Genomic DNA, 18,688 nt, shown 5'->3' with positions numbered 1-18,688 from the left:
AGCTTACAACGCTCCATTCAGACAAGGTTTTGTCCTATAGGTTTGGCAGATGTGGTCTTAGAAGACTAAACCCCCTTCACTGTTATTGAGGACGGATAAGAGGAGCAAATTGTTCTCTGAAAGGGAAGTTATTACACATTTAAGACCCAAGTAAAGGTACTTGACAGGGGTAAATAAGGTGATCCTGATATCTTTTTTCTTTTCAAATGAATCACCAGGTAACATTCAGAGAAACTAGCTCTGTTTACAGGCCCATTCATATAGTCAGTTTGGGCCTTAAGCACATTTTTACGGCGAACTTATAAATCTCCCTAAACTGGAGCTTACCAGTGAAAGCCTGCCAATCTGTCACAAATGGCCATTAGTTCCCCAGGGAGTTTCAGGAGGAAAAAGAACTGGAGGCCAACGCTGCGACTCCAGGAAGAACCGTTCCGTTGCACATGTATTTTTTATTTTTATTTTTTTGCCGCCATGGCCCGACTGTCGGGGGACCCACCTGCGCGCTCAGGGTGGATACTGTGCGTTCTCCCGTGGAAACCCACAGAATCCCAATTAGCACAGGGTCGGAGTATAAATGTACCTCTTTTCACACTGCTCCAAGTGGTTAGTGGAAAACAAGCTGCAAAGTAATTCCCTTTGGCCCCCCAATAAAAAGATTTATAGCAAAATAATTCTCAGCTTCATAATGGGGCTGTTGTAGGGTTGTGTTTGATATTTATAAGACTGAAATGCAGCCCATGTACCCAAACTAAGCATTTATTGTAAACAAGTTCACTGCCAAGAGCTTATATTCTGTCAAACATGATTATATGGGAGATGGATGTCGAGCTTGGAAGCGGTTCTTTCTGAGCAGGGAGCGCCCCCGAGATATGCCCTCTTCCTGCGATGGGACCCCCCCCCCCCCCAGGCCGTCTGGCTCGCGGGCAGCCCCTGGTATAGACAACATACACAGGCTTGCTCTTTGAAAACGTATCTGTTTGTGATCCCACTTCTGTTACCAAACGAAAGAAATGAACGTAGATGCCTGGAAACGGTTAGGTATAGCTTCTTTCACCATCGTTACCCGGATCTGGGCTGAGAGGGTGCAGAGATCAAATAGCCCCTCTCACCTGGACACGAGAGGCCTGCGCCACACCAGTCCCCGAGTTCACACCCAGGCCCGTGTTACACCCGCCCAGGCACCCCAGCCTCCTCTAATGCGGAGTTTGGAAGGAGCCTCTGACCTGTCTCTCTGTTATTTTGTGTTGAGCTTGGGAGATTAGATCTCTTTTGAAACTGTTGCCTTTGTGGCTCAGAAATTACTATAGAAAAGGATTTATGAATCCAGAGAATCTGAGGGGAGTGAAATCTTTTTCAAATTGAGATGTTTTATAGCTGGGATTACCCCCAAAATTTAAAATGATGGGGTGCTTTTCCAGGGCCTTATTTTTTTTTTTCTTTAAGGAAGGTAGAAACTTATTTTTTTCTTAATATTTAGATTTTTTTTAATAATTATTTTTTTCAGGAAACCGGTCACTTTGGGCTTTGGTGACACTTCTCAAAGAATCACGCTCCTGTGGCTGGATGGTTTCCTTTGGATAATGTCAAGGACGACTCTAAGATTTTCACTGGATTTATATGCAGTGGCTTAAGGGGTTTCCTAGGTTATTTTAATGCTAAATTTAGCATTTCCTTTTGGAATCTGTAGACATTATAAAGTGGATGTCTTCAAATGAAAAAAGGAATACACTTGCTTTATCTGCTCTGTTTTTCCTGGTTAAACAATTGCTGTAGATTACGCAGGTACACATACATGTAACACACACACACACACGTAACACATCTTGGAGCCCATCTGTGGGCACCCGGCTTTCCCCAGCCTGTGAGCTGGGTTTATTAACTTCATCTCAGTCACAGCAATAATACCCTCCGTATTGCCGTCTGAGGTCCCCGTGTGCCCCGAGGGGACTGCAGGGCACCCTGCTCTTCACGGTCTTGCTCTCTTCTCTTTCCCTGTCTCCTTCTGCTGTCAGCCCGTTCAAGGAGGGGTCTCGGTTGAGGCATGGGTGAGGGGCCCGCATGAGAGTGGGTCCTGGTGGCTGGGGAAGGTGGCGATGGCTGCCCCGCTCAGCTCAGCATTGTCAGCCTGCATTCGCTCACAGGGATGAAATTCACACGCCTGGTACACACCCCTGCCTGTTTTCTTGTTTGAACCCTAAGCACAGCCAGTAAGGTTTCCTTTTGTAAGGGAGAAATCCTTTTATTTTCCACTATAAAAACTTTACCTTTTCAGGGTTTTATTTGATAAAAGAAAAAAAATCTCTCCACTCTCATATGATTTCCTTTGGGACTTTGCACCAGTGTTTGAGCTCAGTTTTTAATAATTTTGGTGAGTTAAGCTCCCCAAAGAAAACACGCGTGTGCTATGAAATATCCCCACTAGAAACCTGGGTAGTCTTGTCTTATTGGCAGCGAGTGCTTGATTCCGTTATTAATTCCTCGCTAGAGAACCTCAGTACAGCCAACCTTTCCTTAACACCACGCTCGAGAAACTAATCAAGGGTTTTTCATTTTAATTGTTAAATTAGATAAAATAACATGTAGGTGGAGTTCAGAACCTGAGGTGATGAAGCAAATGATTGCATAAAGGAAATTTTATCGACTCCTTTTGGACTTACGGGACTCTGATTTGCAAATTGCTTTCCCAGAGAGAATAATGAGAATGAGGCAAGTGGCAAATGCATCTTCACTTAAATATTATTCAAAAAATTATCCTCTGAGAAAGCTCCAGAATAAAATTTTACTTAATGGAGGATGGAAGACAGAACCCTGAGGTTGGTGAATTTTAGGGTACAGTCCCATTTAACATGCCATTGAGTCTCGACACTTACTAACATCTGCATCTGTAACCCACTGTGAAAGGAACCCCCAAAATTTAGTGAAACAATATGCCACATGTGTGAACTTGTCTGTGATACACAAACTTGCGTATTCTACTTTTTTCCTTAAAAACATTAAAAAAAAAATCTGGGATCAGTAAACATTTTTGTCTCGCTCTGCGGTTATTAACCTTAGAATAGATGCTGCCGTCCTGCCACGTTGGACTTGGGTGGGCCTGCAGGTAAGCCCCCCGGGCCCCAGGGGTGCATAGTCACGGGGTACAGTGCGGCTGGCCCTGGAGTCACACACCAATGACTGCCATGCCTTCCAGGTGGTAAGCCGACAGGTTCTGTCACCAGTGGTCGTGCACAGCCCTGGGGTGTGGTGTGCTCCCCCCGAGAACGTGGGGCGAGCTCCTGAGCCCCCTGTGCGGTCCTTTCTGGGACGGGTTTCCTGTCTGCTGCTGCTGGATGCAGTGCCGACGTGACGTGGACAAGCTCAGCTGCTGGGGTGTCACGGGGACAAACAGGGCCACACCACCTATCAGTGATGCTAGGCATGTTCAACTGGATGAGCATTGGGTTCCACGGAGCCAGCATTTATTGTGGGCCTGCTGTAGGGCAGCTCAGGGGTGCGGGGAGAGTGGGGGACTGAAGGAGACTTCCCTGAGTCCAGCTGATGTTGGAGGAGGGGCGGCGGCCCCGTCATTGGCTAAGTGGGCACGTCTGTCATCAGGGACTTAGTGCCTCGGGTCAGGCTTGCTGCGGCCCAGCTCCCCGGTGTGGCCCAGGCACACGCTGTGCCTCCCGTGCGCCTGTGGAATGCCATTGTGCAAATTGCCAGCCCCCCCGGGATCCTGCCACCACGTTTCTGAACCGGAGAGGATTGCCAGGCGGAATGGTGATCTCAGCCTGAATGGGTCTGGAGTCATGGTTCTGGAACTCCAGACCCACAAATCCATCTTCCTTCTCTGCCACCCTACCCCAATTTGAGACTTCGGGGTAACAAGTGAGAAGAGGACCGGAGTTCACCCCGCCGGCCCCAATCCTCGGTCTACTTTTGTTCTCGTCTTCCAAAGTTAGGATGTACCTCAGGGTCTGAAAGGTAGCTTCTGGTTTTAGTAGAGGGGACTCTGAGGATAAAATATTTCTTGATCAGATCCCCTTTGCAGCCCCCACCCCCTCCCCCACCCCCACCAAGGAGCCTGCTTGTTGAAGCTTTGGTTGGAGGTCTGCTCTGGAGATACAAGCCGATGGGTCGCGGAGGAGCAAGAAGTCTGATTTCTGCACATCCAGCTCATTTGTCCCTTCGAGGGCTGATCAGGCAGAAAGCTCCTTCCCCATCATCATAGGTTTGCCTGTTTCTCCACCTGGAGCCACCCAGGCCGTCAGCTGTCCCGCCTCTGCCTCGGCTCCTGCTTCCTCCTCAGTAAGAGGGAAACACCAGCCCACGGCACAAACAAGGGGACCACTCCTCCATGGGATCTGTAGTTCCCAAGCTAAGGAGACGGAGGAACCTTGGGAGTGGACGTCTGGTCACCTGTGGGTGGCTCCCTTGTCCCCTAAAGTGGTGGTTCTCCCCCCCCTCCCAAGACTGGTTATAATATGTCTTTATTTCATGGCCTGAAGTTCTTTTCATCGGCAGCTAATGTGGGGTACAGTGTGTTTCTTTTACAATGGCAGTATATCTAAGGGGATGAAGGCACTACTCAGGGGCCGGACAGTGAGGGTTAGCATTTTTTATCTCTGGAACGTTTGAGCTCAGCCCCTGGGGGAACGGTGGCCAGAGGGGAACCGTGGAATGTGGCACTTCCGGCTGCCCTGGCTCCGGAGGTCCGGTGTCTGGGAGAGGACAGCAGGGCAGACAAGGGGAGAAGGACAGATCCGTTGGATCCATTGGGAAATTTTGGCTGAGACCCCGGCGGGGATATGCGGGTCACCAACCGTATTCTCTCTTTCTGTCTTTGGTTGCAATTCTTGGTGCTCAAACTTGCTTTCATTGTTGGAAGGAAGTGTCTAGAGGTTAACATTGGCAAGTTATTTCTCTTGTTGTCTGTGTGAATATGACCGTGTGTGTGTGTGTGTGTGTGTGTGTGTGTGTGTGTGTGAGAGAGAGAGAGAGAGAGAGAGAGAGAGAGAGAGAGGTGTTTTATAGCAAGTAAGTGGTTGTTTTGTTTTTCCAGTAAATTTGCAATAAGAAATGATAGCGGCCACCCTCCCTCCCTCTCCGCCAGTCCCTGGAAGACCCTGTATGACACATTCGATTTACTGGGTGGGACTGGTTGGTGTTGAGGGGTTCTGTGATTTATTGATGGTGGGGGTTGCTGAGTGTGGTGCTTTGCTCCAGGCTCGGTTTTATACAAAGAGCAGACATGGGAAGCTCTGCCCTGAAGCCTTTGGAATCTTCACTTAGCCCTGGGCCCTCCTCAGGTGATGGGACCAGATGTACTGGCGGCCCCGCGGAAGGGACGGGCCTTCTTCCCGCAGGTGGTTGCAGGAGCCCTTGGAAAGAGGGGAGGAGAAGGGCTGGCCTCCTGTCATCTCAGACCGGCTCCTGTCATCCCCGCGGCAGGTCCACGCCTGCGTGCGGGTGGACCCAGGATCTAAGGGGCCGGGTAGGAGGGTGGAGACCATGCTCGCTCACGTCAGAGTGTGGCCCTGGATTGGGGCCTTTCTTTGTCTGTGAGGGCCTGAAGGTTGGGGATGTGTTCGGTTCCTCGATGCCTAGCCCAGTGCCTGACCTGGGGTAGGCCCTAAGAAGGCGAATTCACTGACAGGCAACGCAGGTCAGCCACTAGGCACAGCAAGTGGGGAAGGGTCCTTTACTAAAAGGCCACGCCTGTAGATCTCTGTGGGGGTGGGCTTGGGAGTGTTATTTTTTGACCCCCAAGAAAGCAGAATGCTTGGGGTTTAGAGTTGGCTAACCTGAACTGCTCTCCTTTTGCCTCACTGGGTTTCTTTGGGCATGTTACTTAGTTTCTCAGAGTATTGACTTCAGAGAGGAAGGGAGAGGGAGAGAGAGAGAGAGAGAGAAACATCGGAGATGAGAGAGAATCATTGATCAGCTGCCTCCAGCATGCCCCCCACTGAGGATCGAGCCCACAACCCCTGCATGTGCCCTGGCTGGGAATCTAACCTTGACCTCCTGGTTCATAGGTTGACACTCAACCACTGAGCCACCCTAGCTGGGCAGTTTCTCACAGTTTTAGTTGCCTCATTTATTAAAGGTGAATAAGAATAACCCTCTCCCAGGGTGAACGTGGGGAGGGAATATGGAAGAGTACTTGATGAGTTGGGAGCTGCTATGCAAAGCAGAGTTTGCTTTGTACCCTAACTTGCGTGGAAGGCGTGGAATCCGGTCGTCTGCCGGACCTTCCTGCGTCGTTCATGGGGCGGCTGACACCCCGAGCGCTGGAGAATGCTTGCTCCTCAGGCCCTTTCATGGCAGTGTCGTGGTATTTCTGGAACGCTGTCGTTGTTCTTTAAGTCGGAGGAACGGGAAAAAGCCTTTCCCTGTGACAGGGGCTGGATTAATAGAGTTGGGAATACAGTAGGCTGCAGCTTGCTGGCGGATACAGAGAAGACATCATGCATGCTCGATTTTGGGTTTCACCAACAGTACCCCTGCCCTCAGGCCTCCCACGACCTGGAACACCGAGGCATGATGGCCGAGGAGCCTTCAGAAGTGCTCATGACAGTCGTTCAGTTTCCTAGCTACCAGTGTCTCGTGAATTTATCCTGTGTCGGGAAGCCTTCGGATGTGCTGGTGTTTGGCAGATTGCTTACAGCAGCTCTGTCTGGTAGAAAAAAAAATACAAGACACACATGTAACTTTAAATATTCTAGTAGCTTTATTTGTTTGTTTTTAATAGATTTTTATTGATTTCAGAGAGGAAGGGAGAGGGAGAGAGAGATGGAAACATCAGTGATGAGAGAGAATCATTGATCGGCTGCCTCCTGGACGCCCCACACTGGGAATCGAGCCCGCAACCCGGGCTTGTGCCCTGATCGGGAATCGAACCGTGACCTTCTGGTTCATAGATTGAAGCTCAACTACTACTAAGCCCTGCTGGCCAGGCTCTAGTAGCTTTATTTAAAAAAAAAGTTAAACAAGTGCAAATAATCTAATAATGTTTTATTCCGAATATTATTTCTCTATCAGTTAATTTTAATTATTCATGGTGTACTTATTTTTATTTATTTTTTGCTACTAAGTCATTGAAATTGAGTTTGGGTTTTATACTTACAGTGCATCTCAATTCAGGACTAGCCATATTTCGAGTGCTCAGCGGCCACATACGGTGAGTGGCTGTTGTATTGGAGAGGCAGTTTTCTAGTGTGGTGCTCTTACCACGTTTACCATTTGGCTATTGGGCACATGGAACCTTTCAGGCCATTTTTTTAAATTTTTTGCATCTTATAAAATCTGGCTACTCAGTGATTATTAGTAATATTTTTATTACAAAGAAATGCTTTTTAGTAAGTATCCTGAGTATTGATTATGGGACCCTGAAAAAAAATTATTGGTCTCTTTTTTTTTTTCTCCATGAAATGTATGAATACTGATTTTGAAATAAGATAAACAGATAGCTCCCACTGTTTGAGGGCTGTCAGACAGTTTAACTAGATTGCACTGTTTATTCCTCACAGCAGCTCTGGGATGTGGATATTATCACCTGCATTTTGCTAGGAGGAATTTGAGGTCAAATGCATGGTTTAAGGTCATTCTCTCAGGGAAGCGGGGACAGGATTTGATTCAAGGGTTTGAGTGCCAGGATTTGATTCAAGGGTTGCCTGCCTCCTGACTCGGAGCTTAGTCACCCCATCTTCAGCCACCTCCCTCCAGGTCTCTGTGCTCATGGCGGGCGGCGAAGCTCAGGTGGCTCTTTCTAATGACACACACCTCAGAAATCAGGTCGCAGTGACAGGGGCACTTTGAGCCGCACCACTACTGACAGTGGGGAAAGCGTTTTTCTAGGAGAGAGAGCCTCACGCTTATCTTGCCTCTATGACAACAGCACTCACCATGTAGCCCCATCGGCAGAACCGCGTGTGATTTTTTCCAATGGCTGTGGCTCTGTGCCTGTCTCCTGCGTTAGACTCCCGGCTCCCCTCCCACAATTGTAAAAGGCTTAGTGAGGCTTCCGATCCGAAGGCTCAAAGGTCCCACTGATCATCTGGAAATGGGTCTGTGCTGCCGTCAGAAAACAAGGCCACGAGCGCTCGACGTAGGGCTGGGCAAGGGTTGCTTTTTCCTTCGTGGTTATTTCTGACTTTTGTTGTCAGAGCCTTTTGGTTTTACATGGCTCTTCTCTTACTGGACTTCTCTTTTGCCTTTTCCCATTCTTCATTTGTTTTTGGAAGTGCTTTCCAAACAGTCTCTATATTTTCATCAGTTGCCACTTTTTCCTTTCTCTTTGTTTTTTCTCATTTTGCCTGGAGAGTGTGTGTGTGTGTGTGTGGGGGGGGGGACCAAACGGATAAACACCTTTTTTTGGAATACATTTCTATACATTCTCTCATCTCCCCACCCCCCACGGAGTTGCCTCCAAAGGCTTTAAGAACCTGGACGTTAATTTTCTTCTTCCCCACAATTGACCTCGATTGTACTGTTTTTCGTCTCTCTTGTCATTGTCACTGGAAATTGAGTCTGTTTTTCGTGTCGTCCCCTTCTTTTGTAACGGTTGTATTCCATTGCAAAAATTTCATAACTGTTTGATGAAATCCCAGCGAAGAGGTACATTTTTCTAGGGATTAAATATGACCTGTTTATGATTTTCTTTGGTATCTCATACATAAGGGCTTCAGAACACACTTATTATCACACCCTTCTGGTTAATATTGCTTTATTTTATAAATTACCTCAAAGCCCTTGTTTTTTCTTTCTAACTAAGTAGGGGATGCGTGTGAGGGATGGGTGTTTGCTCTTTGACTGTGAGGAGTTACGGTTATCATGTCAGACAGCAACTGCTTCCTTCAATCACTGAACTGAAATGTTTAGGAAGGATTTCGGTCACTGACACTTCCTAAGTATAAGGCCCTCCGTGGAGTAGACCCCTGTGCCACCATGCTGTAGTTCATATTGAGCTCCTCGAACTATGAATACCATTTTTAAGAATTAATAGGGTCTTAAGTTTTCTCAATCGACCCTACACTTGAGGAGGATTTATGGTTCCTGACTAATGGGTACGTAATAGCTCCCGGAGCCCCTGGATTCATGGGAAGGTGTTATCTGTGACTCGCAGATGCGTGACACTCAGGTGTTGGCATTAGGAACTGCACAGGGATTGTCAGCATCGAGACTCACGTACACACGGGTATCAGTGGGGGGTGGCTCATGGCACCCCTGCCCACACGGCCCTGTGTGTGCGTGTATTGAAACCTTTAAAAGTAGAAACCCACCTGCTTCCTCGGACAGAGAGGATGTACCGGTATGTGAGCGTTCAAAGGTCTAACAGGGGCTGCTCCCTGGCGGCAGGGCCTCTCAGGAGGGGGTCCTATAAAACGTTGTTATTCTTGCTTCGGGAGATTTTACAGCCCCTGCAACTGCATGGAGGGCAGCAGCCAATCAGACTTGCTCTCACTTGTCTCCCTGGTGCCACGGGGGATTCCTGGCACACAGTAGGTGTTCAGGGAATACAAATTGGATACCTGAATGAGATACTTTGGAGGAAATCTAGCTTTTACTACTCATTACATGTCTTCCTTACATTTGGGAATACACTGGGCATAAATAAATAAATAAGCATTTCTTTAAAAATGTATTTTGTAAGGCACCCGGTGGCCAGGCTGCATTCTCTGATTTGTCTAGAACCATTCGTCTGCTCCATCCTTATTTCCTGTTTCCCATAAGTCCGCCCCATCGATGGTGCGTTTGCTCTCAGCAGCGCTGGTGCTTTGCTGTTGTCCAGAGTGGACACTGAGTCAGGGATGATGTGGTGTGACTGGTTCGAGGGTTGTGCCAGCTTAATAACGATTACCACGATCTCTAATGATAACCGTTCCTAATGAGTGTTATTATTGTTAATAAGGATAGCACTTAATAATGACACCCAATACTTAGTATCTTTAATAATAATAATTAGCACCTGGGAACCAGTTGTGCCTTTGTATTATCTTCAGAACAGAAGTCTGCGAGCTGGAGTGCCTGCTGGCACCCTCTCTGTCCAGGTCAGCGTGAGTCAGGCTGCCAGGCTCCGGCCACGGGGAAGGCCCCTCGCCCTCCGCACGGCAGCGCCCAGAGGGGTCCTCTTCAGTGTGACACGCACCCCCACCTCCCCCCCTCTCCACCTGCCCACCATCCTTCGGAACTTTGGATCTTCCTTGCACAGAGAGAAGATCCAGACCCGATTGTTAGTCCGCCACATCCTCATTTGTGTAGGTCGCATGGGACAGAGTCCATGTTTATTGCTTGTATGTTGGTGAAACTTCGATCTTCTCATGCCTTGGCTATGTTTAGATTTAAACTCCTGTACAACTTTTTTTTTTTTAAATAAAAAACAGTTTATAAAAATCTTTGGCAAATGAAGCATTTTTTAGCTTTTCACACTTTGATACAAAGCAGAGAAATATTTCAGTGACAACAGATTTCAACAGATTTTTAACGAGACTAATTTGCTTTATTCTTTGGGGGAGTTTACTTCTTTTCTCTGAAAACACAAGAAGAGACAATCCTCTTCCAGTGGTCATGGGTGTAGGTGGATAAAAATCATAATTTTAAAGAAGACAAAAGTTTTTTTATTTCGATGTATATTGTGACCTAAGCTAACCATTAGGACGTTCAGGGATGGGTTATTTCAGGCTCATGGATGACCTGTTTATCAGGATTTAGAAACATAAAATATAGAGGAGAAATGTCTCTAATACGCCTTTTGACGTTCTGGTACATAGTCACACAATGGCACAGGCCCTGAAGTCCAACCTACCGTCCTACTGGGAAATTTACAGCACTTTCCGACCAAAGCAGATCTGACCTGAAAACACTCGTCCTGATGGATAGTTAATGATAAAACCACAGACTCGAAGGGGAAGGGTGCGAGGGGCCCGCAGGCCGCCTGGACCTCACCTGTGTGCCACCTGGGAGCTCAGGCGCGGCCCTCCTTTTAATGACTGGCATCGGAGGCCTTCGGCCGCGGCCTGGGGCAGGCTGGCCGGGCCTGAGAGTCATAAAGGAGGGGAGGACCCACAGCTTTCCCATTAGGCCCACCTGCCTGGGAGGCTTGTGTAATCTAAACCATCATGGATCACAGCTGAGTGACTTTTACGACTGTCTCTTCCCTTCTCGTCCTGGTGACCGAGATGCGCTTGGTAATGTTTGCGTTTTGCCTCTGCCTCGTGTCCCCCCCCAGGTCTGATGATTCCTGTCTTCTGCGTGGTGGAGCAGTTGGACGGCTCTCTCGAATATGACAACAGAGAGGAGCACGCCGAGTTCGTCCTGGTTCGGAAGGACGTGCTCTTCAGCCAGCTGGTGGAGACGGCGCTGCTGGCCCTGGGTTACTCCCACAGCTCCGCGGCCCAGGCCCAAGGTACTCCTCCCCTCCACCCTCCCCCCCCCCCCCCCCCCCGCCTCATGCCTTTTGTCTGTCGTGATGTGAGGAAGGGTGTGTTCCCTGAAGTAATTCTCCAAACAAGGGTTGGAGGAGGATGGTCAAATGGGGCATCTTTCTCAAGCAGTGAGCAGCAGAATATTTTGTGCAGTCTTTTCTAAAAAATGTATTTTTATTGATTTCGGAGAGGAAGGGAGAGGGAAAGAGAGAGATAGAAGCGTCAATGATGAGAGAGAATCATGGATCGGCTGCCTCCTGCACGCCCCACACTGGGGTTCTAGCCTGCAACCCGGGCATGTGCCCTGACCGGGAATCGAACCATGACCTCCTGGTTTCATAGGTCGACGCCCAATCCCCGAGCCACGCTTGGCAGGGTGGAGTCTTATGTTCTGGTTGTGTTAGGAGAGATTGGACCAGCACCTCTGGAGCCACCCACATCACCTTGCATTTCAAAGTGACCATCCCACGGTGCTTTTGATTGTTTTTCATTGATAACTCTGGTATTTTCTCTACGTCCCCACATGGGTATGTTTTTGAGCTGGTGTTGAGGTGTTTCATTCCGAACTTGCCGAACTTCAGTACATGATTTATAAGCGCTCAGTTTTAAAAATGTATTCACTGCAACTTCCGCACTTTACAATCGGCTTCTAATTAAATAGACCAAAAATGGATGCATCTGACTTTTGTATCTGTGAATGCTGCTCTGTAGTTTTGATGTAATCCATTCATTAAAAAAAAAAAAAAAAAGAAAAGAAAAGAAAACCTCAGTGTCATTGTGATCAATCCCTCTTACCGATTTAATTGAATATTAACATTGCATCCGTATTTCCGCGTGCATTGTGGGCCGGGGAGCCCATTGTGCGCCCGGGCTGCCGCCTTCTAGGCAGAGCCATTGTTCCTCCTGCCAGAGGACCGACAAAACAACAACAAAAACAGCCCCCAAACCTTGAAGAATAGAAAATTTTTTTTTGACTCAATGGAATGATTATCCTTGTCTTCCAGCTGAAATGATTGAATTGCAGAGTTTATGATAATCGTTACAACTAGAGGAGAGAAACCTGTGACTTAGGGGTTCTGTTTTATAGCCCAGTTTCCTACCTATGTCCCTATAAACGACCATCTTCACACGTGTGGATGGGCCAGGGGTCTTGGCTGTTTTGTGTACGAGTTCCCCTTCCAGAAATTCCTGAGAACTGTCAGTCAGAACATCCATTTACTCAGATAAGGAAACCAGGCGAGGTTAAGCTGTTCATGCAGAGTAACAACTATGGTGACCGAGGACACGGGATTTCAGTGATCAGGCTCTGGACTCTGATTTTGTAAGCAGATCATTACCTTAAAAGATGCTGCCATGAAGTATCTAAATTCTATCTTCGTTCTACCAAAATAACAACCCCTCCGAAACCAGGGGGTCCAGAACGTTGGATGGTTGTGGGCCCAAGTGCATTCCGAACCCCACCTGGTGCCACCTACGGTGCATCGTGGCGTGCGCTGTTTTCACAGCAGCTCAGTAAAGGATGATTCACCTCCTTTCTCCGAGGGCTTCCCTTCTGGTGGGAAGGATTCCAGAGGTGATCGCGAGCAAATTGCATCCTGGCAGCATGCTTTCATTCCGTGCTATGAAATAAAGGGATCGCCCCTCCTCCCCCCCCCAAACTTTTCATGCCATTTTAGGGCTATTTCTCTCTGAAGGTAAAGGTCGCTGTCTCCCACTGCTTGCATCCTGGTGTGCCAGCTTCCTGCCTGACAGGCCATCCATCTCCGTTAGCAGGCTGCTCAGCGCGCCGTGAGCTCACATGTGGAGCGCGCGGCGCTAAGTGGCCGAGATTTGCTTCTTGGCACGGGCTCCGGGAAGGGGCGCGCAGGAGGTGTGCACCGGGGAGCCACCCTGTTCCACCCAGTGATGCGAACCGAGAGCCCTGCACCCCCCAGGGCGGCGCACGAGGAGGAAAGACCGTCTACAGTGGAGAGTTAAACCGTGGGCAAGTCAGAAGCGACCATCCGCCTCCCCAAAGTTGGTGAAGACCCGGGTTTAAAAGACGCGAACTATTGCCAGTTTAAAACGTTGAATTGGCGTTGGGAAGGAGCCCTAGGTCACAGGTGTGCTTTGTTGTGTAGGTAAGCCAAGGTGTCCTCGCTGGGTCCCGTCCTGGAATCTCTCAGAGGGAAGCAGAAGCCGTGGTGTGTGTACTTTGCTTTAAATTAGGCTGCTTGGTCTCTGCTCTGGGTACATAGGAAAACTTAGAATTGTTTGCTTTGAGATGAATGCATGAGGTCTTTGTTGTCAGCCGTTTGCTGCTTGTTGTTGTGGAACAAGCAGAGAGCATGATGGGACCGGTGGTCCACGTGCGGGTCGGGCAGCAGAGTGGGAGGAAGCTGAGAGAGGCAGCAGGACAAAGGATGGCCTCGGATTCGAGGCCTGAGGTTTCATGTCTCTCGTTTGCTGGTTTGTTTTGTGTTGGTTCTGGTTGTGAGTGTTTAGGCAATTCCCCAAGGGGTGGGGGAGCCACCAGCAAGTCCTCTGCCGCCTGGGACTGCCTGCCCCAGCCCTTCTTCCTGCGGGCAGAGCTAAGCTGCGGGGGAGCGGACTCCTTGCACCTGCTGTAGAACTTGAAGCGCGATTTTCCACGGGGCCATGACCAGAAACGAGTTGCGGTCATCGGGCTGGAATAGTGTTCACAGTGCCTTTGAAAGACAAGATGTCTTCCCAGTGTCAGTATTTTGGAGTGATGCTCAGGTCCCAGTGACAGGGGCTGGACCCATGCTCCCGGGGTGTGGGGCGATTTCTTTTTCTTGTTTTCAGGTTGTAATCAAGCATCTATACATAGTCCAAGTTTGTGGAACTGTTGTTGGGGACAATAGGAGGAACCTGATAGAGGATTTTATTTTTATTTTTTCTATTTTTCTAGTTTTATTGATTTATTTAAGACTTTATTTTTATGTCGACACGATTACGGATGCCCCCTTGCCCACCGCCACCCCCACCAGCACCCCTACCCCGTCTGGATTAGGCAGTTTCTTTTTCTGAGAGGGCACTCCCTCTCAGAGGTGGTATGAATAAAGAATATTTACTTCCAAAGGATGATAGACGTTCCACTAAAATGCAATTCAGAGATTTCCAACTCCCACCCCTCCCCTTTTTCATAGTAACCTTCTTTATTTCAGACCAGATAGTGGTACCCAAGAGAGAGAAAGGCACAGGATGCCGTCATAAATCATGGGCACTATGTTTCTAACTTACCCAAAGCCCGCACTCCCCAGCATACACGCCAGGAGCTGTGATTCTCAGGGATATGAGCTGCAGGATGCATCTGATCCGCTGTTTTGTATATGCAAAGCGCTGAAGATGGCAGGCTCTTTGCTTTTCCCAGGAGAGGTGTGCTAAGGTGTAGTGAGCAGCAAGGACATTTTATAGGGTACAGCAGGCTATGTGTCCCTGTCTCTCAGTCAAAGCCTGCTAGTCTCTTGGAAGAGGGGTGTGAACCTAGGGGACTTGTATGCAGAAACCCCCATCTTCTTTCCCCACTTAAACTCATCACTCCATTTATTCTTCTCCCTCCCCTTCCCGCCCTGCCCTGCCCTCCCCTCCTTCCCTTCTCCTCCTTCCCTTCTCCTCCTCTCTCCTCCCCTCTCTTCCCTCCCCCAGAGTAATGCAACTATCACTATAGTCTTAATTATATAAAATTTCACATATATGCATAGAAAAAAAGGTCAAGAAATATATTATGGCCGAAACCGGTTTGGCTCAGTGGATAGAGCATCGGCCTGCGGACTGAAAGGTCCCAGGTTCGATTCCGGTCAAGGGCATGTACCTTGGTTGTGGGCACATCCCCAGTGGGGGGTGTGCAAGAGGCAGCTGATCGATGTTTCTCTCTCATCGATGTTTCTAACTCTCTATCCCTCTCTCTCTTCCTCTCTGTAAAAAATCAATAAAATATATTAAAAAAAAAGAAATATATTATGTCAACAGGGTGGATTAAGTGGGATTTTATCTTTTTTTTCTAATCAGAAAACAATATATAAATATGAAATTCTACTTCATGAATTCTTCTCTGAAAAAGTAGGAAGTTTCTACCTTCTTCCCCCATTTTGCTAATCAGTTCACGTTGTCCCTAATTTATCCGTAAATGTGAAAACTTGTACATGGTACAGATGCATTTCTCTAGTTTTATTCTGTTTAAGATTTTAAAGTCAGTAGGTCATGAATAGGCCCCTATGATGTATAAACCAAGGCATTTCTTAGAGTCTTCATACTGCTAGGTAACACTAATTGAGCAATTACTATATGTCAGACACTGTTCCAGAAATTTACATTTACTAAGTAATTTAATTTTCACAACAGCTCTTTTAAGTAAACTATGTTTCCCATTCCACAGATGAGGAAACTGAGGCGGATAAACAGGGGAAGTAACGTTCCCTGGGGCACAGGATTATCAGGTGGAAGACCCACATTCAGAGTCAGGGTCCTTCCCCACGGGCTGTCCTGTGACAGACGTGATCCCTGGGAATTTAGTTTAGTTTATATTTATTAGATAATGATAAATTATGCATATTTTATTTCTATGATGCAATACATAGAGATAGTTTTTCAAGGTAAGCAAAATGTACCTCATTAAAAACAAATAAGTAAATAAAAAAAACAAACCTCACAGAATTAATGTCTATTGAAGGTTGTGTAATGAATATACAATTCTTGCTTATGAGGCCAGGATGAGTCCTGATATGAAAAGAAAGCATATTGTTTAGTGATTCTGATCTTCAAAAGTAATTAATTCAGCAATATTCAGTGCCTACCATGTGCCAGTCACTTTTCTAGGTTCTGGGGGTAAAAAACTGGAAAAAAAATCTTGCATTCATGGAGCTTACATCTGGCAGTTTACTTACACACGAAGAGTGTAGAGTGTAGGTTATTAGTTGATTTTTGACCCTCTGAGCTCAGAAATATCAAATACTGAGGTTCAGAGAATAGCAATACATATAGAATTTGTTTATAATTTTGGTGCTAATTTATAATTAAATAAGTAGCCCTGGCCAGTGTGGCTCGGTTGGTTGTAGTATCCCCCCATGTACTGAAAGGTGGCCGGTTTGATTAAGGGTCAGGACACAGACCTAGGTTGCAGGTTTGATCCCCCATCCGGGTGTGTGCGGGATGAAGCTAATCAATGCTTCTCTCTCACACTGATGTTTCTCTCTCTCTCTTTCTCTTCCTTCCTCTCTTTGAAAGATCAATAAACAAAGACAAAACAAAAACAATAAATAAATAGAGTAAGACTTAAAACCAAAATAGTAAGGATATTTATATAAAAAAGGAATGGCTTAATTTTTAAGTATTTATTATTTTATATAGTATTTATTAGTATAAACTTTCCAGTGGACTAGCTTTGTGCAACATTTTATTGGGAAGAACTTTACATAGAAGTTACTTACAAAGTAAATTTTGTCATTAGAAATGAACACACTTTTAGTTTAGATAGTTCAGTGCTTGAAATGCTCTGTTCTTAAATTAATTCTCAAAAATGTTTTATTATGGAAACATGCAAAATATGCCAAGTAGAGAGACTAGTGTATTAAATGCTCATGAGTTCATTATCTAGGATTCACAATTAACACTTTATGGTCAACCTTTCTTATTGCTGCCTCCAACCTTTTCTCACCTCTCCCCCACTGGAATATTTTAAAGCTCATTCTAGACCTCATATTTTAACTACAAATATTTTACTAAGTATTTCTTGAACATAAAGCTTTTATTTATTTATTTATTTATTTATTTATTTATTTATTTATTTATGTTTATCCTCACCCGTGGATGTTTTTATTGATTTTTTTTAGAGAGAAAGGATGGGAAAGAGAGGGAAGGAGGGAAGGAGGGAGGGAGGGAGAGAGGAAGGGAAGGATACATTGATGTGAAAGAGAAACATCGATCAGTTACCTCCTGTATTTGCCCCAGCCAGGGATCGAACCCACAACCTGGGTATGTGTCCTGATCTGGAATCGAACCTACAACCTTTTTGGTGTATGGTATGGTGCTTCAAACAACAGAGCCACCTGGCCGGGGCAAGATAAAGCTTATTTTACAATGATAACCACAATACCAGCATGATTCTTAGAAACAAAGATAATTTTTTAAAATCTTGAAATATTCAGTCAAGGTTCACATTTCCGCAATTGTTTCATAAAGTTTTTTAAGAGTTTGCTATGTCAGGAGCCATACAAATCGATGTATTTATTGTGCTTGGTTGATGTGTCTATGAAGTCTTTGAATTTATTGGGTCTCCCTTGCTCATAAAAAGTTTTTTAAAACTTAGGTTTGCTGCAAATTAATGCAAAATAATTTTTGTTTTGCTAAACTTAAGGGCAGTTCTTACCCTAGAAATACTGCAAATGCTATGGTCTCAAATAAACAATCAGTGAGTTCAATCATAACCTTGGAATTCAGGAAATCACTCTTTTTTGAGGGAGGGTGGTTGACAGGCCTGTGTTGTCTGGAGCCGAGTTTTCCTGCTCTGAAAGGTTGACATTCTCCCCATTGAAAGGTTTAAAATGATCTCTCGCCTTGCCTTGCTTCTTTGGTTTCTTTCTTTGGCGCTCTCTCTTTTTTTCTGCTTTTCCTTCTTTAATTAAATGCTCATGTTTGGGATACTCTCGGCAGTTTTCTCTTTATAAGGGCAATGTTGGAAAAAGGTGCATATTTAGAAAATTTAGGCCTTGGAGCAAACTTTTAACAAACAAGCTGCATTAAAAAAAAAAAAAATTCTGTGGCTCTCAAAAGAGAGCTAAAAAAGCTACCCCCAAATTGCTCTTAACCAGGTTTCAATGAACCTCATTAGGGCTGGACGGGCCAAAATGTGAAACAGTGGCTGGGCCAACACAAATCTCTAACAAGCCCCTACACTCTTCCCTCCTTCACTACATACAATGAAATATTCATGCGTGTGTGTGAGCACATATGTTTGTTCATTCACACAGCAAACCTGAAACACTGCTTCTGCCCAGGGGGGAAAATAATGCTTATCTTACTTCCCTGTCTAATAGATACTTAAGAAAATACCTAATACAAATGTTTATAGTCCTGTATTTCTTGTATTAGTTTATATTCTTTTTAAAATATATATATATTTTTATTGATTTCAGAGAGGAAGGGAGAGTGAGGGAGAGAGAGAAACATCAGTGATGAGAGAGAATCACTGATGGGCTGCCTTCTGCACGCCTCACACTGGGGATTGAGCCTGCAACCCGGGCATGTGCCCTGACTGGGAATCGAAGCATGACCTCCTGGTTCAGAGG

At 46.3% G+C, this 18,688-nt stretch overlaps 1 protein-coding gene across 8 annotated transcripts in view; it reads left to right on the top strand.

Moving 5' to 3' along the window:
* Positions 1-18,688, top strand: part of SATB2 (SATB homeobox 2) — a 219,051-nt gene that overhangs the window by 50,846 nt on the left and 149,517 nt on the right. For 7 of the 8 annotated variants that reach the window (XM_079781987.1, XM_079781991.1, XM_079781989.1 and 4 more), the window contains one exon: positions 11,207-11,383. In XM_079781987.1, coding sequence (XP_079638113.1) covers positions 11,207-11,383 — 177 coding nt within the window. Of the gene's footprint in view, positions 1-4,526; positions 4,804-11,206; positions 11,384-18,688 lie in introns of those variants that run through there. The other variant, XM_079781990.1, reaches the window with a different exon arrangement.

This window comes from Cnephaeus nilssonii (assembly GCF_951640355.1).
Source record: "Cnephaeus nilssonii genome assembly, chromosome: 10".
Taxonomy (NCBI): Eukaryota; Metazoa; Chordata; class Mammalia; order Chiroptera; family Vespertilionidae; genus Cnephaeus; species Cnephaeus nilssonii.
This window is presented reverse-complemented; position numbering and strand designations above follow the sequence as displayed.